General features: G+C 43.6%; 1 protein-coding gene and 1 pseudogene across 5 annotated transcripts; one reads left to right on the forward strand and one right to left on the reverse strand.

Annotated features, from left to right (window-relative positions):
* Positions 1-1,206: 1,206 nt before the first annotated feature.
* Positions 1,207-20,644, forward strand: SLC26A2 (solute carrier family 26 member 2). Of its 5 annotated transcripts, XM_036014342.1 has the most exons (5): positions 3,569-3,789; positions 4,222-4,489; positions 10,530-10,714; positions 12,378-13,107; positions 14,295-17,324. In XM_036014342.1, the coding sequence occupies exons 4-5, from the start codon at positions 12,403-12,405 to the stop codon at positions 15,810-15,812; spliced, it is 2,223 nt and encodes a 740-aa protein (XP_035870235.1). In that variant the 5' UTR covers positions 3,569-3,789; positions 4,222-4,489; positions 10,530-10,714; positions 12,378-12,402; the 3' UTR covers positions 15,813-17,324. The 5 variants fall into 5 exon arrangements, with proteins under 5 accessions (XP_035870236.1, XP_028383587.1, XP_035870235.1 ...); XM_036014343.1 differs by lacking the exons at positions 3,569-3,789; positions 4,222-4,489 and adding an exon at positions 1,207-1,302; XM_028527786.2 differs by lacking the exon at positions 4,222-4,489 and having other exon boundaries at positions 3,518-3,789; positions 14,295-20,644.
* A 240-nt stretch (positions 20,645-20,884) lies between these two features.
* On the reverse strand, positions 20,885-24,896 carry LOC114510296 (annotated as a pseudogene).

Here is a 24,896-nt window from a genome sequence, read left to right on the forward strand (position 1 = left end):
ACCATGGGAGATAACAAAACGGTTGTTGCTGTCAGAAGCCACTAAGTTTTGGAGTGATCTGTGTGTGACTCAGCAGTACGTAGTCAGATGCCTGCATGCTCTGATATGGGATGATCTTCAAGGAATATGATTAATTTTTTGAAGTGTAGAGTAGTGTATATTGTGTGTCCATTTGTTTTAAAAATATGTATATTGGTAGTCTGGTACATGCATAGATCGCTGGTTTGCCAACCATAGGTGTTCAGTAGAATCTCCTAGGAGGGGAGGCCCAAAAATTAAATGCATGTCTGACCCTACTCTACACCAATTCAATCATAATATCTGGGGATAGGACCGAACATTGTTATCTTTTAGAAGTTCTCCAAGAGACTCTGATGTGCAGCCAGAATTGAGAATTGCTGGTATAGAACAACCTGGAAGGAAGCATAGGAAACTGGTACTGAGTTTGCCGCCACAAAGCGACACTGAGGTAAGAATGGGGAGTGTGGGAGGGAGATTTACTTTTCATTGTAAACTCTGATTTTAAAACTTGTTTATTCTATGCCCTGGCTGGCGTAGCTCAGTGGATTGAGCGCTGACTGCAAACCAAAGCATCCCAGGTTCGATTCCCAGTCAGGATACATGCCTGGCTTGCAGGCCTTGACGCCCAGCAACCGCACATTGATGTTTCTCTCTCTCTCTCTTTCTCCCTCCATTCCCTCTCTAAAAATAAATAAATAAAATCTTAAAAAAAGATTTCTGCTTAAAAAAACTTGTTTATTCTATTTGTACATGTTACCTATTTCCAAGAACAATCAAACACCCGTAACAGTGAGAATGAATCAGATAGCAAATTAGGAATAACCCACTCAACAATGGGAGTCAGTTTGGGGCCCACTATTCTGGGGCCTCAGAGGAGGTGACCTGCCCTTCCTGGGTCACTTCCAAGGGGGTGTCCAGAAGTGCTGAGGAGGTGAACCTTAAAGTGGCCTCTGACCTGAAATGACTTATTTGCTGGACCAAACACCTCCACTTACTATATCATTACTCCTTGGGAAGCCACTTGGGACAGAATAATGGCTATAATCTGTGCCAGTCACCTCATGAACCTTAGACCAACAGGAGGACAAATGCCCAGGCTTAGGTGGGAGGGGTAAAGAGATCTGGGTTCTGGCTGGGCGACTGACCTGCTGTTATTGGGGAAAAGTAGATTATTAGCCAGCTCTCCATTAGCAGGGATTTGGTTATCTGTTTCAGCTCTTGGATTCCCACTGCAGAGAACTGCGTCATTGGTCAAGGTGAGACAGGAATGGCAGACCACAGGTGAGTTCCATGAGACGCCAGGGATGTGTCCATGGGGATATGGGGGAACCATGACATTAAATAGCAGCCTGGGATTCTGAACTGGAAGGGAGAGAGGCTCCAATGGCTGACCTAAATCTTCCTCTCTAGAACCATCCCCTTGCCAGTGTCAATTGTCATTGACATATGTTCTTGAGTTTTGGCATCTGACAGCTCCTAGTTGGAAAGGCCACCTCAAAATCTACTATTTGTCAGTCGCATGACCGTGTTAAGTGATTTAATATTTTGAGCCTCAGTTTCCTCATCTGTAATGCAGAGTAAAATGCATGGGATAAGAAAAAGAAAATAGTAACTGTTATAAAATTGAGCCAGTCTTCACTGGTGTCTGTCCCATCCACACATGGGGGTGGATGCTTACGTTTGACTAACACAGTGTGTGTCCTGGCGAAGAGAGGGCTTTGCAGTCAGATGTAACTGGGTTAAATGCACGCTGTTATCACTTATTAACTATGGGACCGAGGGCAAGTCACCTAACACCTCTCAGCCCCATTCCCTCACCTACAAAGGAAGAATCATAATGCAGCACCTCCTTTTGTGAAAAGCTGCCGTGAGAATTAAATAATAAAATAAATGTGAAGAGTTGGTGCATCCATAAACAAATATCTAGAAACTGGCAGCTGTTGCCAATCTGCTTGTCTTGCAGTCTATGAACGGACAAAATACTTAACATCGATGGCCTTACTTGACCCTCTCCAGGACTCTGGGGACAGGTCATGTGACACCCGTTGAGATGAAGTGATCAATCATCTCCTGTCATTAGGGGTAGAGTCAGGAGTAGAACCCAGATGTTTTGGTTTCCTGGAAAGGCTTGTGACTCTGGAAGCTCTGAACCTGGTGGGTGACAGAAACTTGAGGATCATCTCTGGATAGGACAGGGAGTTCCTTAAATGGCTGTGAAGAGGTTCCCTGGAAAGGGAAGCAAAGGAAGTTAACCATTTTGCTTCCTCCACAAGTCTTCTCCCATTACTACCTAGTGGGCCTCCGCAGGCTTCAAACAAGCATAAACAATTTAACATGCACTCAACATCAAACTGAAGTCGAAGACGTGTTTTTGAGCCCCAAATTTACAATGCCATATCTATTTTTAAGTTTTAAAATCAGGTGCACTGGTGAAAATATAAAATTCTTCAAAGGAAAAAAATAATAAACCCACTCCAGTGCAGTCCTGACTAAACATGGAGACAGATGTCTGCTTCTAGCTCCATTTTCCAAAGCATCAAAGTCACTCCGTAGTCTCCTAGAAAATTGTCACATCTGCCTGGAATTCCTGTTAGGTTCCAGTTGTATCTATCTATTCAAGAAAAGTTAAAAAACAAAAACGCTACCAATTAACTTTGGCCTTTGACTTTCAGTTCTCAGAAAAAAAAATCAGAGAACCGACAGGTCTGGCTAATAATTCAATCGAGAAGTCATACCTAACAGGATGTGACTGGCAGGGAATGTGTCGCTGAAGGTGGGGGGGGGGGGGGGGCTTTAGGCTGAGACCTGAGACACCGGAAGACACCAAAAAGCTGAAAGTCAGGCCCCTGGCAGAGGCCAGGGTGGGTGGAGAGTGTTGAGGGAGGGATGCGAGGGGAGGAGGAAGGGGCCAGGGTCTAGAGCTTTCAGCACCTTTGGAAGCATAGGGGCCATTTGAGTTTATCTACAATACACATGTCAAGGAGAGCCACTGAGGGTTTTGAAGGAGGATTGGAATCGCATTTTGTATTTACTTTACATTTTAATTTACATTTAAAAAGAACCTCTAGCTCTCGGGCCTTTCGATGGAGAATACATCACACCCGGGTAAGCGCCTCCAATTTTCTAGCTGGCCACTTCCTTTCAGGGCCTTTATTTCCCCCATCGGTGAGGGGGAGGGTGGCAAGGAACCAGGTCCGAATGAATCAGAGTCAGAGACGATGTACGTGGCAAACAGAGGGCACTTCACAACTCTAGGCAGGGCGCTTCCGCGTCGTTCTGGACACTTTTTCTCCTCTCTACACTCTCGGGATTACGGTGGACATCCCGTAAACGTCCACTTGAAGATTCGCCGCCTGGCGAGGCGGGGGAGGGACCTCCCCCAGAATCCGCGACGCGTGGCCTTCTCTGCCCAGGACAGCCAATCACAAGGAGGAAAGCGGCGAGGGACGGCACCACGTCCAGTCCGGCCCAATCATTGGCTGGCGGCCGCGTCTCTCGCCCGCTGTGTCACGTGACTGCCACGACCCGGGCTGTAGCTCTGAGTTAGCTTAATGCACACCCCCAGGGTACCTGGTCCCAGCGCCCACTGCTCCCAGCCCGCCCGGCCCCGCCTCCTCGGAGGCCGGGAGATGGGCGGGGAGGGGAACGAGCTAGTAAAAGGGAGGTTGGCTACGGACCGGGCTACCTGTGCCCGCGCGGTCTTGTGCCCTCATCCCGACACGGCAGAGGACTCATCTGCGCGGGGTCTCATCGCGCGGGGTAGCCCAGGTGAGAATTGGGGAAGGGACGCGAGAACGGGGGGAGGGAGCGATGCTGGCCTCCACGCGGTCTGCGGCTGCTTCTAGGGTCGTCCTGGCCTGTGTCCCGCGCGTGCTGGGAGGAAACCCGAGCAACGGTCGCTGTGGGCGTCGCTGCCCTGCGGTGGTCGGGTTTATTTCCTGGGGAGGCGGAGGCAGGGCGAGTGGCAGAGCCCCACTCTCCTACTTCGCCATCCCGGCCCCGCTCCTCGGGCTGAGGGCTTCCCTCCGCCCTCCAGCCCACACCACACACCTGCCACAGCACCTCGCAGATACGAGTGTTGCCGTTGGGACCTAGATATCTGGGAGCATACATCTGGGAGCCATCTCGAACCCAGATACCTGGGAATGGAACCCAGGAGAATGAGTTGCCACCACTACCTTCTCCCCGCCGCCCCCACAGCTGGGGAAACTGAAGCCTGGACACCAAAGAGGACTTGGTTATCTCGGTTTTTAAAAACCACACACCTGGTTAAGTACAAATCAGGACCTTCTTGGAGACTCATAGACAAAGCTGAAATTCTTTTCCTGGATGGGTGAAGACACTGAAAGGACACAGGGAGGACCAGGGCCTTGCCCAGAATCACACGGCAAGCCGTTTGCAGAGCTAGGTCTTGTACTCCCAAACTCCTACCAGAATGGCCCTTTCCTTGCATGGACTGGGGACAGCGGTGAGTTAGAAACATTCAGGACTTAAACTCCTTTCTGGTCGCTAGACTAGTCCCCTCCCCTGCCCCACCCACCGCAGGCCCTTGTCCCCAGAGCTCTTTATGTGAAGTCTGGAACTAATGTAATGTCCAATATTGGGTTAAGCAGAAGTTTGTGTTTTTGAAAATTCAGTCAGTAAGAAAACGGAGAGCTAAACCTGTTGGAAAGAAATGAGCCCCACACACCCACCCTTTTTCCTTCAGGATTCTCAAGGGACAGAAACTAGCAGCTATAATTTATTGAGCAACAGCTATATGTCAGGCACTGTGTTAGTACTTCACTTATGTTAGCTTTACAACAACCCTGCAAGTCAGGTGATGCTATGCCCGTGTTACAGGTGAGAAATCGATGCAGGGAAAATGAACTTTTTTACCCAGTGCTGTATAGCTGTTGAACAGTGTAGCTGGGATCAGTGTGACTCCACATCACACCCAATATTTCTCCAAGTCCAGCCTTCAGCTCACTGGCTCAGAATCACTCAGGGTGCAGAGTCTTCGATCATATCCCTGGACTTGCCTGAGAACCTGCATTTTAATAGGCCTCTGGTTTAATATCATTGTACGCTCTATAATGTGCTGCCGTCTGGGGGAAGATGTAGAAATGACACATTCAGGGCACTGCTGAGATCTAGGTTAGATTTCTTAGGGGTGATTTTTGAGCATTGACATAACTTTTAGTGAGCACAAACCCCCAGGCAGACGCTTGCCAAACTGTATAATTTCTTAACACAAGCCTGGTTATTGTGTGTGTTGGGGGTGGGGTGGGGAGAGGATGGAGGGAGAGGGGTAACCATTTTCTTTAACACATAGCTGTTATAAACTATCATTTATCCATTCACTCAACAATATTTGCTAAAAATTTATTTGGGCGTATTGATACAGTTGTGAATAAAATAGAGAAGGTTACTGCTCTTGTGGGAAGATAGACAATAATGAAAAAGATGCTTAGTAGGAGATGGTGAGAGGGTCAGGGAGGAAAATAAAGCAAAATGAAGGAGACAGGAGTGCAAGGCAGGGATGAGCTCAGGAGGGAGGCATGGTGGTGGCTGTGGTGCTATTTGATATGTACCGTGTTGAGGAAGGAACTGATTAAGGCAGCATTTGAGAAAAATCCTAGCAGTCCAGTTAGGCAGCCAGCACAAGTGGATGGAGGCGAGAGCTGGCCTGGCTTGTTTGACTATTGCCTGGGACACACATTATTCTAATCAAAATGTAGCTACAGATGTAAATTGTACATCATCACTCCTAATAGAAAAAGAAAATGCAGACAGTACCAATGCATGTGTATAGTGTGAAAGGTAGAAGTGATTTCATTCCTAATTCTTTTACCAAACCTGCTTCTAGCAGTTTGTTCCCATCACTAATTAAAATTAATAACTCAGAAATGAGTTGAGCACTTGGCCGCAGAGCATTGCTTTGAACTATCTCCTGAGACCTCTTAGGAAGGAAGTAAACTTGGGGGCCATATGGTATCTTTAGAGAGAGAGAGAGCTCAGCTTGGAAATTAGAAGATGAGGTTTGGGAACCTGGTTCTACCAGTTGAACAAGTGACTGCACTTCGAGTTTTTCCATGTTCGAGATAGGGATTCATATGTTGTCCTCAGATTTGTCCAGGAGGGCAATGGGAGGCGTGTATGAAATCTTTGAAAACAGCAAATTACTGTGCAAGGAGCTATTTAATTCTTTGATCATCATTTTACATCATTATTTTCTTCTTGGGTAATGTATTATTTGGCCTTCTGTCATGCTTTATACTAGAATTGGTGTAACGAATCAGCATGTCATAGTGCTGGTACTGATACAAGCCTTATGGTGGTTCTCCTTGTCTCATCACAGACTTAAATGAACATTACTAATAATTTGCGATAACAGAAAATAAGGAAGAGTTACTGTCTTCATTGAAATTTACTTGAAATTTCACTTACATGTTCATTTCAGTGAGCACAGATGTATAGCCGTACACACCAAGTGTGAGGCATCGCGTTAGTGCTGGGGTACGTGGGAATGAGAATGGCGTGGTGTCTGCCCTGAAGTGTGTGCTCTAGTGTTCTCACATAAACTTCCGTGCTAACGGAATAGTTATATGTAGCACGTTGGGGAAGCACAGCCCGAGAAGTTGCAGCCCCTTTGTCCTCATTTGGACATCTTACAGAAATCTCAAACCTGTGAAACCGAAAGCCAAACTTTTTGTTGTCTCCTGTCTTTCCAATTTCTCCTCTATCCTTCCTTTCATGTGGTCCACCTCAGAATTCATCTGAGATTTGCTCATTTCCTTTAAACACCAGAAGATGGAATAATACATAATTATTTATCAAATGAATGATACAGTAAGTGATTTTTCTCAAAAACCTTCAGAGCCTATGCACTGCCTGCAGGTTAAAGTCTGCTTTTCTCCGCCTGCCACAAGGCCCTCCAGAATCTCCCCCAGGTAGCTTCCCCTCCCACCCGTCTCCCATGTGCTTTGGCACTTGAAACAAGCCTCCCTAATCTCAGATTCTTTCCCTCCAACCTCAGAATTATTGCTGTTTGTGCTTCCTTCTCCCTAATCGATTTTCCACGTCCTTATCTTCTCAACTCTGGCCGGACTTCAGAGTGCAGGTGAGATAGGTTCCACCCGTGAAGCTTCCTACAGAAAATTACAGCTCTGTACAGACGTCTCCCCTGCTTGGATGCCGTGGGCGAGGTCTTTGGCAGCTTCGGTTTTACTCAACAGTGAGGCTGTAGCGCACACACACAATTTGAGCAAACCCTTGTGTTTCAGAGGCGGACTTTACCATTCCACTCTGAAAATGGTCGTCCTCTGAAAAGGCATTTCAGTTTTACAAATTGCAAAACTATTGGGTAAGATTATATACGGTACATACTTACCAAAAGCAGCCATTGTGTCACTGACATCTGCACATTTTCCAACAGAAGTCGTCCGGCCCCGTCGGGCTCACATAGCAGAGATGTCCCTCTCTTCTAGTCCAGGGCTCTGGGACCGTCAGTAATTCCCATGGGAAATTGCACCGCTGCTGCTGCTGCTGCTGCTGCTGCTGCTGCTGCTGCTGCGTCGCCTGGATAAGACCGCCTTCTAGGCAGTCAAGTGCTCGCGAAAGAAGAAAAGACACATGTGTCTTTAGTGTCGCCTAAACCGCCATTATACTTTAATATGTAAATCTGTCTTTCAGATATTTTGTTGGTTTTTTTCCTCCCATTCCTGTAGGGTAACATGGAAGCTTCAAATGCTTTCCTCTTGAGTTAGCCCACTCTCAGTTACTGATGTTAATAGAGGGGGAAATTAGCCTTGATGATACAGTAGAATCCTGTTTTATTGAACTTCATGGAATATATAGTTTGTATTCCAACCTTCTTAAGATGGGAGTTTGCCTGTAGACTGTACTCTAAGGATAAACACTAATTTCTTAATTTTTATTAGCAACTGGTGAATGCTATAATGGAAAGCAGTAACAGGCCTGGGGAAGTGAGAAGATTTTTGTACAAAGGGATGTTTGAAAGATATGTTCTAAAGTAGATATTTCCACTTGCAAATCAATATTGCTTTGCACCCACCTTTCTCTGTATTTGAGTTATGTGTTTAGTGATCATGTTAGTTCCTATTTTGGAAAGCATGGTGTGGACACTTTAAAGATGAACCAGAATGGAGCTTGTTCTCAAGGAGTTTAATTTGTATGGAGGGCATACCTAGCATTCAGTTTAAAGTAATTTTTAATGTAGTTTCATATTTTTGTTTTTAAAATATGTTTGAAAAGGCAAAAAATGCCTTGGCTGGCGTAGTTCAGTAGATTGAGCATGGGCTGTGAACCAAAGCATCGCAGGTTCGATTCCCAGTCAGGGCACATGCCTGGGTTGCAGGCCATGGCCCCCAGCAACCGCACATTGATGTTTCTCTCACTTTCTCCCTCCCTTCCCTCTCTAAAAATAAATAAGTAAAATTGAAAAAAAAGGCAATAAATATAATTTCAAGGGCAGTTTTGGGGGGTGAGTGGATAGGCAAGGAGACTATAGACAGTTTCTGGATCGAGACTGATGGCAGAATCAGGTCCACTTCTAGGGCTGTTTGTGAGTGAATGCCTGCGTTTTTGAGAGCTGGAGGTGGAAGAGGACCGTGGCCATGAGTTATGGAGAAGGAGCCCGGTAAAAGTTTGTAGATTATGCTGGGTAGCAGGTAAGGGGACCTAGGTTGTGTAGAGTAGCTAAATCCTAAAGTGCCGGCAGTCAGAGAAAACGTGTTAGATAGTTTATAGGAGTCGTAGGTACCGTGCTCGGAAAAGAGCTATTCTTGGAACTCTGAAATCAGGATTTCATTACCTGGCTGAGTCACTTACACGCTGAATAAATTATGAAATTGGACAAGTTCTTTCACTTTATAATCTATGTGTGTATTTAAAGTGGGCTTCTTATACACAAAATGTAGTTGGGTCTTATTGTTTTTATCCAATCTGAGAGTCCTCTGTCTTTTAATTGGAATTTTTAAACCATTCATATTTAATAGGCTTATTTATTATATGTTTGGATTAAATTCTAGCATCTTGCTAGCTGTTTCCAACTGGTTTGGGTCTCTCTTTTTCTGCTTTCTCTTGGGTTGATTGAGAATTTTTATGATTCCATTTTATCTGTGCAATTATAGATAAAATAACAATTGACATTATATATAGTTTTAAAAAATGGAGTGGTTACCCTTGGGTTTATAATATACATCTTTGATCAGAGCCTACTTTCAAATAGTATTACATCACTGCACATTTAATGTAAGACATTACCATTCCCAATTCCCCCTCCCATTTTTCATGCTATTATTTTCATATATTTTATTTTGTAAGCTATAAACAAAATGCATTCTTATTTTTGCTTTGAAAGTTATCTTTTAGCCTTGGCTGGTGGTGGCTCAATGGATTGAGTGCCAGCCTGTGAACCAAAGGGTCACCAGTTCGATTCCCAGTCAGGACACATGCCTGGGTTGCCTTGGCCTGGAACAAGCCAGGTCCCCAGTTTGGGGCACACGAGAGGCAACCACACATTGATGTTTCCCTCCCATTTTCCCTCCCTTTCCCTCTCTCTAAAAATAAACAAATAAAATATTTTTTAAAAGAAAGTTATCTTTTAGAACAATTAGAGGTTTTTTTAATAAAAATGGATTTTATTTTCTCTTCCATGTTCCATTTTTGTTGTATATTGTGTAGACCCCAGTTTCTTCTCTTTGGTGTATGTTTATATAGTGGTACTGGTCTGCTGGCATTAAGTCCTCTTACTATTTGTTTGAGTTTCTCCTTCATTTTTGAAAGATATTTTTTGGGGTATGGGATTCTGGGTTGACAGTTACAGTTCTGTGATAAAGATATCTTCTGGGTTGTATGGTTTCCAGTAAGAAGTCTGTTTATATTCTTATATCTGTTCCTGTGTATGTAATGTGTGTTTTTTTTTTCTTTGGCTCTCTTTAGGATTTTATCTTTGTCTTTTGTTTTTGATAGCTTGATTATAAAATGTACAAGTATGGGGTTTTATTTTATTTTTTTATTTGACCTTCATGGTATTCTCTGAGATTCTTGGATGTATAGTTTGGTGTCTGTCATTAATTTTGGGAGATTCTTGGCCATTTTGTCTTCAAATATTTCTTCTACTCATTTTCTGTTTTCTCCTTTTGAGATTCTAATTGTGCATATGTTAGATTGTTAATAGGTACCACAGCTCTTATATGTTCTGTTACATTATTGTTACTGATTTTTGTTGTGTTTTTCTCTTTGTGCTCCAGTTTAGACAATTCCTATTGACGTAGCTTCAATTTCATTGATTCTTTCTTTGGCTTTGTCAAGTTTACTGATGATTCCTCATCACTGTTACAGTGCCTCTTTTAGCATTTCAATTTAATTCTTTGTTACATTTTCCATCACTTGGTTGCAGTTCTGGTATTAATTTTTTAACTTTTTTCTTCCCAGAAGGCAGCCGTATAGGGCAAGATGTGAATTTTTTCTGGTTTTTCTTATGCTTCTTTTGCATATCTTAGGTTTGGAGAAACCTTTGGACCCAGAAGTCACTAAGAGCTATTCCAGAATGGAATGACAGGACATGAGGAGGACACTCGGAGGAGGCTGGCCTGACGGTGGGCAGTGAGGAGAGCGTCCCACACAGGCTGCCCTGAGGAATGAAGACCTGCTGTGTGTATCCACCATTCTGATCGGCGTACTCAGGGTAAGTGTCCATCTAAATCTATTCACTTTTTCCTTATCTGCTAAACAAGACCATCAAAGTAACTATTATTTTACTCTTGTTTAATGGGACAATGCTTTGTCTTAAACAAAATTAATGTGGGTCGCTTTTCTATATCTTGGACATCTTAGTCATGTTTGGTTCACAGAACTTCACAAGGGCCTATTTTCCTGCCAGTTCCAAAACAGGAAACCTCCTGAGTCCTCAACATACTGTATTTTATCTTTCTGGCTAGGGTCATAAATTTGTATATTCATTTATTCTTTCATTCATTCAAACATTTGCAAGCCTGCTGCCTTAGAGTTACTAGATGACATGCACTGATGATTACAAGGATGAACAAGATGTCCTTTCCTTCAGGGGCTGGAGAGATGCCTACTCCACAATGCAAGAGTGAGGTCAACCCTACAATGGAGGGGCGGACTGCTGTAGGACATACAGGGTGTAATGATTCATTCAGGCTTGCAGAGCTTGGTCAGGGCTTTGTGTACAAGGTTGCATTTTAACTGGGCTTTAAAAATTATTAGGATCTTGACAGGCAGAGAGGTGGACGGCCTTGCGAAGTTAAGCAAGCAGTTAACACAAAGACACTGTTTTGTGAAGTATTTGGTAAACAGTCTATTGCTTTGAGAGCCTGTTGCTTTTTTTCTCCTCTTTTATGCTTATTATTACAAGATTTTTGTTGTTGTTGCCTCTTCTTTCTTTCGGGTTAATTTTACCTTCTTCCTTTCCCTACGGGTAGTAGTGGAAGGTCATAGGGCACTGGTTCTGTAGTTTCAAGCCCAGTGATGCAGGATTACCTGGTTACTGTCCAAGTGGAAGGGCAGGCCAACAGCATACCTCTATTTAGAGCGTGCGTGTGGAATAGTGCCTCGAGTCTGTATTTGCATGAACAGGGCAGATGGGGCTCTGTACCAGGAGGGAGGAGAATGGACCGAGACTTTCCAGAGCATGTCAGACACTTGCCCTGTAGCCCACCCCGCGCTCTCCACATTTGGTTGCTTCAGCTGTCTCTCACCAGCTTCTCTCTCCTCCTTCCTACTGAGCAAAGGAGTGCACTTCGAAGACCTCAATGCATTCTGCCCTAGTTTCTTTCTTTTTCCAAAAGTCTTTGTTTTTACTCTTTCACTCGCCTTTTCTTCTTTATATTTATTTTCAACAATTAGAGAGTTACTTAAGCCTCACCCGCCCCTACCCCCAAGACTATTTTTCTTGTTTCAGGGACCTGCTGGTAGGACTGGATGTGTGGGACCAGATTGTATTTTGCAGTATATCTGGGAGTGAAAAATTTGAAAATAAGACAGTTGATAGCATATAGAAAGGAGGAAACAGGCCACCCTGATACCTTTTCTAGAGAAAAAAACTACAGGGGGATCTAAGCAGACATGCAGAAGAATCTGTGAACAATTCATACTCTTGGGATGTCCTGTATCCAGTGAATTATTGACTTTGACTTGGCTGGTTTTGGTCTGTTTGGTTTTTTTTCCCCGACCAAGACAAGTGAGGCTCAGTTAAGGAAAATGAGTGTAAGATACCTGCCCCAAACGGGACTCCTGTCAACTCTCATGAATGACAAGTAGGGTGTGAAAATGTTGAGCACTGAGAATCATTGAATCAGGTGGTTCTGTTCCTTTCTCTGGGGTAGGAGGCTGACGCAGCTGTCTGCAGAAATGTCTTCGGAGAGTGCAGAGCAGCATGGCCTCGCGCCCAAGGACTCGGTGGAAGGAAATGGCCAGTACAGCCCTCCGCCTAAGATCCGCGCGGAGCCTGAGAAGGAGTCAAGTACTGACTTCCAGCAATTTAAGACCACTGATCCATGCAGACATTATCCTAGGATCCACGTGGAACCTCAAGAGAAACCAAACACCAACTTTAAACAATTCATCATCAAAAAACTGAAGAAGAGTTGCCAGTGCAACCCAACCAAAGCAAAAAATACGATTTTTGGCTTCCTTCCTGTCTTGCGGTGGCTCCCAAAGTATGATCTGAAGACAAACATTTTAGGAGATTTGATGTCTGGCTTGATTGTGGGCATCTTACTGGTGCCCCAGTCCATTGCTTATTCCCTTTTGGCTGGCCAGGAGCCGATCTACGGCCTGTATACCTCTTTTTTTGCCAGCCTAATTTATTTCCTGCTGGGGACTTCCCGTCACATCTCTGTGGGCATTTTTGGAATACTGTGCCTTATGATTGGTGAGGTAGTTGACCGAGAGCTGAGCAAAGCTGGCTATGACACAGCTCATAGCGCCCTGTCTTTAGGGGCAGTTTCCAATGGGAGCGCCTCATTGGCCCCAATGTCAGACAGCATATGTGATAGAAGTTGCTATGCAATTAGAGTGGGCAGCACTGTAACATTCATGGCTGGAGTTTATCAGGTAAGAAACAGTGGCATGAGTGGTTGTTTCTGGCAAAAGGAATCACTACGCATGAAATCTCAGATCTATCAGGGGTCTTAGATGTCACAATACTCAAACTGTCACATGAATGCTCAGGATATGTGAGATCCAAAGTTCAAAGCCTGGGTTGACTCTCTGGGTAAGATCAGGCTGCTTCTCTTTTCTCAACCCTGCGTTGCAGCTGCCTCTTAACCCATGAATGTTAGCCAGGCTTTAATTATTTGGTTGTAAAAATTTAGACCAGAAAAAGACCCCAGACCACTTCCCACAACTCCTTGATTTTCTGTGTGGAGAACATTGCTTTGCCTGAGACTATGTGTGGTTGGTTATTGGCAGAGACAGCACACAGTCCGGCCGGAATGGTAACAGGATGGGGGTGGGGCGAAGACACGTGCAGGAAGTTTTTTAAGCTATAATCAGTAGTGTCCAACCTTTTGGTGTCTCTAGGCCATGCTGGAAGAAGAAGAGTTGTCTTCGGCCACACATTAAATACACAAACACTAACAAAAACTGATGAGCCAAAAAAAAAGTTCGAAGTAAATTTATGATAGCCATCCTGGGCTTCCCATGGGCCATGAGTTAGACACCTTTGCTAGATGATCACCTCCCTTTTCCTTTAGAATTTCTAAGGAGAGTAGTTTCCTTGGGCTGTTGAAGAGAGAAAACATTGAAGAACGCTATTTTGTGTTGTCAGTCAGGAGAAAGGATTAGAAATGAAATCCTTCTTGGGTCTCCCATAGAACCCACTAACCTGCCATTCCCATCATGCCCCTGTCTTTTAGCATCCAAGAGTCAGTGACAGCATGACATCTCTGTTACAGGCATTTGGAACCGATGAGGGAAGGGGAAGAGTAGCTCGCTTTATCTGGTGCTTGGATGGGGAGGAGCCGGGGTGGGGAGGTGTACAGAGTCGTTTTAAGAGCTTGAGAAGGTAGGAATCCTAAGTTCTTGTTTCATTTGGGCTAATGAGAAATAGTGTCTCAGTCCTCTGAACGTCAGTGGAATGAGCCCTGTCTCTGAAATGAGAGGTTTGGTAGATGATCGCATCCGGCTCTGACAGCCTATGACGCTCTGCTAGTGTCCCTCCGTGGAAAAACAGCCGGGGTAACACAGGGGTTAGAGGCTCTTTTCTGCTTATATTAACACTTGTATTTCCTTCCTTCCAGGTGGCGATGGGCTTCTTTCAAGTGGGCTTTGTTTCTGTCTACCTCTCAGATGCCTTGTTGAGTGGATTTGTCACTGGTGCCTCCTTCACCATTCTTACGTCTCAGGCCAAGTATCTCCTTGGGCTCAGCCTTCCTCGGAGTAGTGGGGTGGGCTCACTCATCACTACTTGGGTGCATATCTTCAGAAACATCCATAAGACCAATATCTGTGATCTCATCACCAGCCTGTTGTGCCTTTTGGTTCTTTTGCCAACCAAAGAACTCAATGAGCACTTCAAGTCCAAGCTCAAGGCACCCATTCCTACGGAACTCATTGTCGTCGTGGCAGCCACATTAGCCTCTCACTTTGGAAAACTGAATGAGAAATACAATACCAGTATTGCTGGACATATTCCCACTGGGTTCATGCCCCCCAAAGCACCGGACTGGAACTTAATTCCTAGTGTGGCTACAGATGCAATAGCTATTTCAATCATTGGTTTTGCTATCACTGTATCACTTTCTGAGATGTTCGCCAAGAAACATGGCTACACGGTCAAAGCCAACCAGGAAATGTATGCCATTGGCTTTTGCAATATCATCCCTTCCTTCTTCCACTGCTTTACTACTAGCGCAGCTCTCGCAAAGACGTTGGTTAAAGAATCGACGGGCTGCCAGACTCAGCTTTCTGGTGTGATGACAGCTCTGGTTATTTTGTTGGTCCTCCTGGTCATAGCCCCTTTATTCTATTCCCTTCAGAAAAGTGTCCTCGGCGTGATCACAATTGTAAATCTCCGGGGAGCTCTACGTAAATTTAAGGATCTGCCCAAGATGTGGAGGGTTAACAGAATGGATACAGTTATCTGGTTTGTGACTATGCTGTCCTCTGCACTGATAAGCACTGAAATTGGCCTGCTTATTGGAGTTTGTTTTTCTATGTTTTGTGTCATCCTCCGTACTCAGAAGCCAAAGAGCTCATTGCTTGGCCTGGTGGAAGAGTCTGACGTTTTTGAATCCATGTCCGCTTACAAAAACCTGCAGGCTAAGCCAGGCATCAAGATTTTCCGCTTTGTAGCCCCTCTCTACTACATAAATAAAGAATGCTTTAAATCTGCTTTGTACAAAAAAACTCTCAATCCAATCTTAGTGAAGGCAGCTCAGAAGAAGGCAGCAAAGAGAAAGACCAAGAAGGAAGCAGTGAGTCTTGGTGCAACCGGGGATGAAGTTTCAGTGCAACTTTCCCACGATCCCTTGGAACTCCACACCATAGTGATCGACTGCAGTGCAATCCAGTTTGTAGACACAGCAGGAATCCATACGCTGAAAGAAGTTCGCAGAGATTATGAAGCCATTGGCATCCAAGTTCTGCTGGCTCAGTGCAATCCCTCTGTGAGGGATTCCCTGGCCCGGGGACAGTACTGCCAGAAGGAAGATGAAAGCCTTTTTTATAGTGTACACGAAGCGATAGCTTTTGCAGAAGAATCTCAAACTCAGAAAGGCGTATGTGTTCCCAATGGTCTGAATCTAGTGACCAATTGAATAGGTGGAAGGAAGGAAGAAGAATGGCCAGCCAGTAGCAACGTGCATACTTGAAATTGTAATTTATGGGCTGGTGTTATTCTTCTTTCAAAGCGGATGCCTTTGTACATACACAAATGCAGCAGAGCTTATAGTGAAGCAGGATCAGGAAGAAACTATTGTGGTGCCGAGCTCTCTTGCAGAGAGCCTGTATTCTTGTACTTAAATATCTGTTGAATTGGACTGTGAATAGCCCTAAAACTTAACAACCACCCTCTCTTAGTAGATATGCTTTTGGACTCTTCCTTCTCCAGAAGTGAAAGGGGTAAAGTTGGTGTTTATGTGAGACGTGCCAGAGCCGACAGGATTCTGCTCTTTGGAGAAAGAGTGGAAAGGAGGCAGGGAAAGGGCGTGGTTCCTGCTTTTGTACCAGCAGACCAAGAGGCCTCTGGAGCTCAAGGGAATAACTACACAAGTTTTTCCCTTATTTGTGCTTCTCTGTACCCAGTTCTGTGCTCCCCAGACCGCAGTAGGATCTCTGGCTTTAATGGGAAAGCACCCTTCCCACCTTAAGGCAGGGAACCATGGGCACGGGCCTGTCAGGGGCCTGATGGCTGGGCACGTGTGTGACATCCTACCAGCCGGCTTCCCATTACACGGAACACTCTGTCATACAGCTGATGTGTTTGGCCATGCCTTTTTGTTCAGCAGACGTAGGGAAGTGAAGAGCTCTTCCTGATCAGCAGAAATAATGGGAATCCCCTGTCTTTTCTGTGGTCTCTCTCTGTCTCTGTTTCTCAGTATTTCTCTACCATTAATCTCTATTCGAGCTTTCAGTAATTTAGGGTATTTTTCATGGAATCTGTCCTAAACTGCTGCGTCTGATTAGCAGTGACAGGCTTGCCGATAAAAGGCAGAATGCTGACCTTGCGATCTGCACAGCATTTTAAAGAAGCTGGAGGAAAACCCTTATGGATAGATTACAAATAGGAATGCTTGACAGCAGTTCCCTTAAAATTAGTGTACTTAGCAGTGAATTTTTGGCCTTTGCATGGCATTTTAGCTAAGGTCAGTGGGGATTGACAGTCTCTCTCAAACAGAAGTTACTGTTCGCCTTTCTGCTGCAAGAAAAATTATTGTAACCAATAGAAAAGAATGTACAAAGCTTCCAAAGGAACATCAATAATTAATTTGTAGATGTTTTAGTGAAAACTAAGATGTTTACTGCATGGACTGTATTGATTTACAATGAATATTGATGACAGTGACAGCTTTTAACTCTTTGGGCCACCAAAACTAGTAGGCAGGAGGATTTAGAAACATCACATTCCTACAACCCAATTATTTATGATAGCAGACCACAGGCTGTGGCTATAGGAAGAGTTGCTTTTGAAAAGCAAGGATGTCTGACATTGAAAGTTTATAGGTCTGTATCTGGACCTTGATAGGTGATGGGGAAAAAACCCCGGGGTTTTCCAAAATTAGGACTAGCAGGCTCATTTATGTGAGATTGAAACACTTAGCTACACCATTGCAAACAGACAAAATAATGTTTACAAAAGTGCAAAATTATTTTTTAACCTGCCCCTACATTCTAAACAACTTAAATATTTATGAAAAGTAAACCCTAAGTGTTGGGCATCCGTACCTGCAAGTGTGGCTTTTCCATTGGTTGAGCTGCACCCGTCTGTTCACGTGGAAAATACCTTTCCGTTGTTGGAAAGCTGGACGTCTGTCTTCGAGGTGACTGACATCATGATTAAATGTAATAGTGTCCTGAATTTTGACATCCGTTTAGAGTGTAAGTCTAGAATTTCAGCAATGCTATCTCTTCTTTGTATTTGTTTTTGTTTGTTTATTTTTAAGCTAACATTCGCCCATTCTATCCAGTCTTATGAATGGTAGTAGTAAAATCATGGTATCTTGGCCTATCATTTGTTTTTAATCCTTTTGCCTTCCTCCTCCAAGCCAGGTTTGAATTCACACCATTATAAATGTCTAGCAGGGCTGTCCAACCTGCAGCCCATGGGCTGCAGGCAGCCCAGGATGGCTGTGAATGTGGTCCAGCACAAAACCATAAATTTACTTAAAACATTATTAGATTCTTTGTGTGATTACATGTCACAGTGTATTTAATGTGTGGCCCAAGAAATGCCAAAAGGTTGAACACCCCTAGGTGCTATGTGAGAGGAGAGTACGTGTTTACGTGTTTAAGACAACTCTGTAACAAACACTGGCACAGAGGAAAAAAAGAGCCAGTCCAAAGAATTTGAAAAACCCTTTAGAAGAGTGGATCACAGAATTTGACCTTTACCTAACATTTTTCTCTATTTGTAGATGTAAACAGTTCTGGAGCTTTATGTAATTAGCTAATTCTTGAATTGTGCTCCAGTTTGTATCTCTCCCATCCAAAAAAACAAGAGATTCTGCTTGTGGTAGCCAGTTATAAAAAGTTAAGACTTCCCTAAAATTTGCAGGAAATGGGCCATTGAAAAGATCATCTGTGACGAAACATGGGAGAGGACAGAGGGCCTTGGCTGAATGGAACCCAGTCCCTGGGTATCCCCACCCAACAGTAGGGAGGTCAGGATTAGGGGCCCCACCTTAGTTTGAGAGCGAAGTCAAAAACCACTGGGTTCTGTTTCTGGAAGGACAGGGGCACAGATTCACCAAAGATGAAACAGCGGAGGGTCACACAGGAGCCTGGGTTGGGTCAGAAGCCCAGGCTGACCTGCTCTGAAGCACTAGTAACTACAGGACTGTGTGTGCCTCTGATGGTTGGTAACATTGACAGATGTCTAGTTGACAGTTACTTTTTAAGTTTTTAATTAGGACCAAAGGATAACAAGATTTGGGTAGTCTAACTTAGTTAGCTTTTAAACAGCAGTAGACATTGAAGCCAAATTTGTTGCTAAATTTGCACTATGGTAAATGGTGATCTTGAAACATTTATTGCACTCTCTCGGTAATTTGTCATTTAAGAACACATCAGGTGTTAACTGTGATCTTAATATAAAACTGAGAAAAAGGCTGCAGTGAATTTCTTGGGAACTTAAAATTGAGTGCGGGAGTTGTAATGACAAATTCAAGGTCTGTGATCCTTATTAATGTTTTGAATGAATTGTTTTCCTCTATGTAGTGCTATAGATGAGCTATAGTTCTTTTTGCATCGATGTAGATAATTCCTCAAACACTTCCTGAGGACCTGTGCTGGAGTCTAGGGCTCTGTGTCAGGTGCTGGGACTATGATACTAAATCCAGGTAACTTTAGTGGGTGACACCTAGTGGCAGTTGGAGGTATTTTATGCAGGAGCTGAGCTGAGCCTGGACTGGGGTCTGAACAGGAGGCAGGCAGGTGAGGCAAACAAGGAGGCATGGATGCCCCTGGTATATCTGGAGAAACATTCCGCAGTGACATGGTAAAAAACCAATCGATAGGATTTAGACTTTATTTACTTTCTCTGTTCTATAATGTTTCTCTCTTCTTCCTTCCTCTAATGGTTTCTTTATCTGTTCTAGTGATGCCTTATTTGAAACGGGGATTAAAAACTGCAAAAGGAAGAAACTGGGTCTAGAAAACTTTTAGGCTCTGAAGTAATCTGGCATTTTTCTTTGTGCAAAGATTTTTGATAATCATGAATGGAATCATTAATTTGAGTGCTAATAACATGAATGAAAATTACAATGGAACAGGCCAAAATAACACACCAGCTGATTTATCATGGCCTATTAATAAAGTAAAATACTATTGAAATACTATAAATTAAAGGTATGTTTTAGTTTTTTTAAAAAAAATAGTAGTAATTGGAAATGGAGAATTTAGATGTGGGAGTGGGGGAGATTTATTTTTATAAGGTAATTTTTATCCTGACAAGGACTATTTTTTAAAGGGTTTTGCACTTTAAAGTAAACATGTTAAATACAGTTAGAAAAGTTAAATAAGCATTATACTAAATCATGAGGTTTATTTGGTGTGTATTTTCTTTTTCTCTCAATGATGTAAAGTGGGAAGGAGATATTTAATTTTGAAAACTCAAATAATGAAGGACACCAAATGCCTTCACTGGAGATACCATGTGTATAAGTCTGGAACCATGTATATAACCTTTCTTGGACTTGAATTATGAGTGTGAAAAAGGCTGAATAATTACAATCTTATTACAAAACACTAATGACTACATTTCTAACTGAAAGCTTTTCGGTTGGCAAACAGACAAGCAGCCTAAGCCAGAAAGGATTTTTAACTGCAGGTTTAATAAATTTATTTTAAGGTGTTCTCTTCCCCCCACCACCAAATTCCCCCTCCCTAGAATAATGACATAATAGTTGAAGTCAAACAGCTGTTGTCTTTTAATTCAAATCAGTTGGGAAATTATTGTTTGAATTCTGATGCTGCCATGATTTCTCAAAAATCAGTGTGACAAGTCTATATAGAATGCTACCCTTTTTTGTCTCTTCTGCAATTTTATATACAAAGCGAGACAATATCAGGGTAACATATGAATGAACTCAAATTCTGAGTCTTATCTATTCACTAAAAATGTACACTGCCTTTTTTTTTCAACTCTTCAAGACCAGTGACTTTTAGGAACATGTTTTATACCACATGTGTCTTTTCTAATCAAAGCAAGTGCCTTGATGCTGTTCCACATAAATCGTGCTTCACCCTCTGCGGGATGAGGATGAGTTGTTGCGGATTGCAGCCTGTTACAGGAGAGGGAGGGCTGGTTCGCAGCAGATCCCTTTCTTCTGGAAGGACGTGGTCATGATGCTTATTACCTAAGATCCTGTATGTGTTGAGATCTGGAGATGTCATTTCTTTCGTTTGCCAATAAATTGTTATGCTAATAAAATGTTCTGTGTCTAAATTATTTAACTGCAAGGGGGGTTCTAAGTAAGAAATACATTTAGATCACCAGTGAGCTTTAAAATGCCATCTTTACCTTTGGAGAGTGATCCAGTCATTAATTTTTCCCAACTGTAACCAGAGAAATCTACCCTTACAGAAAGACAGAAAGTCTAAAGAAACCCAGTTCTTTCTTTTTTTGCTTGTGGTCCTGAAGAGTAGGTTAACCCTTTGGGGACTCATTTTGTCCATCAGTGAAGAGGGAAGGACTAGATTGCTTGAGGACTTTCCCACTTTCCGTGTTGCAAAACTTCTGTTACACACTATGTTGGAATTAGAAGTCTGACTCATATTTTACTGCTGCCCAACCTTTTGAATTTTGTGAGTTTTGAGTCACATTCTTTTCATCAGTCTATTGAGGCTGTATAGACTAAGAGAGCTGGGAGTGGAATTCCTAACTGGAGCACAACATTGTGGGAAATAATTGCCATGGTGCCCCCACCATCTCCCCATACCTGCAGGGAAGCCTCTTCCTAAATGTCCTCCCCTTTCTGCATCTCAGCTCTGTGGAAGAAATGTGGGTACAGGGGGAAGGACAGTTTTCAGTCTTCCTCTCGCAGTACTTTCCCTCAATCCCTACCGTGTCAGAGAAATGACAAGTGACTACTCCTAAGGTTGCTTCCAGTGGCTGAACCATCTCCCTTGTGGAGTCTATGTCTGCCCTCTGGTGGCCAGGATGTGCTACCACATCTCCATTTCAGAGAACTGGTCTCAGGTAGCAAGAATAGTTCTTTAATAGGTCTGCAACTTTGGAATTACATTATCTGAGCCTATTTGTCCGTTTATATTATGATTTTCTGGAAATAGTAATAACTGAAAGTGTTTGATACATAATAAGCAATCAATAACTCTTAGCTTTCTTCCTTTTTTGCTGTAAAGAACTTGATTGTTAACATTTGTTCCAAAGCATGGGAGGGGGCTCTGGGGTAGTTGAAAGGATGCCTAGAGGTTTCAGAGATTGGCTCAGGCAGAAGCCAGATATAGGGGGATGCAGAGAGGCCCCTCAAAGGCCTCTGGGCTCCAAAGGCCCCTAGTCATGCCTGAGGGTGAGCCTTTGTAAGAGATACTGAGGGTCAGCCAGCCTGCGGAGGTCAGTCAGGTGGTCTCCCATCTTGGTGAGTTTTGCCTGCTCATCCAGGAAGTGGTTCTCTGGGAAGTCACAGAGGTGAGGGTCTGTGTGGGTGGGACCCAGGGCAGGCAGACCCAAAAGGGCCTGGCTCACGTTCTTCTCCAGGGCAATGGCAGCTTCCATAGAATCCTGAGTTGTACCCCACTCATCTTGGGAAGGCTTCACCATATCCTGGAAGAGGGCTCGACCATTGCACTGGTTTTGCATCTTCAAGAGCCACTGGACTCTTGCTTCGTCTCAGCCAACTCTTGGAAAAAGTGGCCCACGCCCTCCAGAGCCACATCTTGGTGGTGGAAATAGAAGCCCAGACAGAGGTAGGTGTAGGAGGCCTGCAGATGCTGGTTGACTGGGCAGTTGACGGCAGCCTCCACCTAGGTGGAATAATTCTGGCAAATTTGGGAGCTTGTGATTACTTGGCAAGAAGTTCAGTTCAAAAATGATGTTTGCTGGTCTCAGAGGCCAAGGACAGCTGAGATAGTTCCAAAGGTGGTGACTGGGAAAGAAGTTGGGAGGGTGGTCAGAGGCTGGAAGAAGGGGTGTCCCTAGGTCTGTTCTGTCCAAATAACTATTGAAGCAAGAAACAAATCCAGAGGACCCCAGAGGGCACTGCCAGTTGCTTCCCTTTCTAATTAAAGAGCCCCTCTTAGGAACAGGACAAAGAAAACTCTATTGTCAGGCTGGGTGGTTGAAAGTGGAAGAAAGGGCTGGTAAGACAGGTCCCTATCTCTCTCTAGATGGTACTCGTAAAGTTCTAAACAGCAATGGGTAGTGATGACAATAGCATTTACAGAACACTTAGTCTGTGTCAGGTGTACTTTTTATTCCCGCGACAGCACAAGTGAGGTAGCTGTCCACTCCTGGAGTACTGGCCTATGGAGCAGACTGGTGAACTAGTGCAAAACTAAGCTCTCAAGTGGGATTGGGGGGACCAGAGAGGCAGGGAGAAGCCAGAGGGCATGGTGAAGAAGGCAGACTAAACATGCATATCAGCCTGTTTGAGTTCAAAAAGCAAAGCCTCAAACAACCCTAATGCCTAAAAGAAATAAAAGGTTTAGCCAATGTCAACCAGACTGCAAAAGCTCTCTTTTGGATATGATTTCCATCGACTGGGCTTAAATTCATACATGTTAAATGAGTCAAGAATGTGAACTTCCTGTTTTGTTTTTTACTGACTACTACTAATGTAAGGCACTTAGACAAGCCTTTCATACTCAAGTCTCGTGTTTAAATGGAGAACCCCTCAATGATGTTTAGTGGAGGGAAACAGGTTTAATTAATTATATGTTAGGCTTCTTCATTATCAAAGAGCAGGCTATAATCCGGATTGCAATACTAGTTTAGGCAATGATATTCATGAAAACTTTTTGCTAATCCTTTTAAATAAAGGACAACTCTACTTTACCTCCAAGTCATTTTTTAGTAGAATTAATGCTTGATGCAGCTTAAAAAGGTGGCTTTGACACATTACATGTTTGTATTAATTTATACTCAAGTGTTATTATGTGCCCAGCACAGTGCTAGGCACCATGAAGATCACACAAGGCTGACTGACACCTGCTCGCACGGAGCTTACAGTCTAGTTAGACAGCCACAGAACATTAACAAAAACTTGAAGTGCTTAACCCAAAAGTTAAGAATGGTACAGACAAGAAGTGCTGAGCAGCTGAGGGAAAATAGGGTGGAGTAGGTTATGGAGTCTTCAAGAAAGGCTAGAAGAAAGAAGACTTGAGTGAGTTCTTGAAGAATGTGTGCCTTGCTTGGCAGAAAGCAGGACGAGCCGTCCAAGCACCGGCAAACGAGCAGAAATGGGTATGGAGTGCAGGAAGGCGACGGCCTCTGCGTGGGGGCAGCACACACGCTGGAAATGCAGATTGCAGTCCCACCAGAGGGCGCTAAAATTCAGCCGAATAATCTAGTCTTTTATTTTTTTATTTTATTTTTTCATTGGTCACAAATTTATTAATAGAATTTTAAGCCTTTAATCAAATGCAGCAGATTGCCTTAAATGCTTTATTTTTTTATTTTATTTAATTTATCAGGGTGACATTGGTTCACAAAATCATACAGGTTTCAAGTGTACAACTCAACGAAAGATCTGGACACTGCGTTGTGCATCCATCACCCAACAAAGTCTCTTTTGGTCCCCATCCGCCCACCCCCTTTGCCCCCCTCCACCTACCTGACCTCTTTCCCTCTGGCCGTCAACGCACTGTGTTCTGTGTCCATGTGTAAGCATTTGAGAACTACCACAGTCAGCTGGGCACAACACTATGTGCAAAACAGATGTCAGGAGAAAGGTGCGAGAAGGAATGAGAAACTGAGTCAGTCATCCCGACACAAGACGACGAAGGCAGTTAAGGTGCTGACGACGAGACAGAAACACAGGACTCAGCCAGAAGACACTGTTTTCCTCTCCTCAGTGTTGCGAGTTGTGACTATATACATACCTTTAATTCAGATTATACTAGTTTGTGAAAAGGAAAAACAGCCAAAATAAGCTTTCGAAAACATCCATTTAAACATTTGCTGTTTTTTGGGATTGTTGTTGTTTTGTCCAATGTGGAAGCTGTATTTTCCATAATTAATCAGCTTATATATGTTTCAACAGAAATAACGGAATTGCTGTGTTTGAAACAGCCACAGAATTAACCTGAAGGGGGAAAAAACTATACTTCAACACTAACAGGTATTGTGTGTACCTTCTAAAAAATGAAACTGACATTTATCTGACTTATTGGGAATAGAAACTCATGTTATAAAGGATATTCAGAATGCCTTCTCTATGGGACAAAAGCTTTAATATAAACTATGAACTTATCATTTTAAATAACTTAAAATCAACTCTGCTCTAGCGGACTTCTGTGAAGAACATACCCCGAAGGAATGCAGGTTGTTTACTAGGTGATTTTAGCGAAGGCAAACATAACGTGCCCTCATCTTACTCACACGGCCCAGCCTGGATGACAGGTGTGGGGGGGACAGTGTGAACAATCCAAACAGGGAACCATCCAAACACTCACACAGCTGTCGCACACCAGACTTTCCCCTCACCTTGTCTGTTTTCTCCCAT

This window comes from Phyllostomus discolor, chromosome 13, assembly GCF_004126475.2.
Source record: "Phyllostomus discolor isolate MPI-MPIP mPhyDis1 chromosome 13, mPhyDis1.pri.v3, whole genome shotgun sequence".
NCBI classification, from domain to species: Eukaryota; Metazoa; Chordata; class Mammalia; order Chiroptera; family Phyllostomidae; genus Phyllostomus; species Phyllostomus discolor.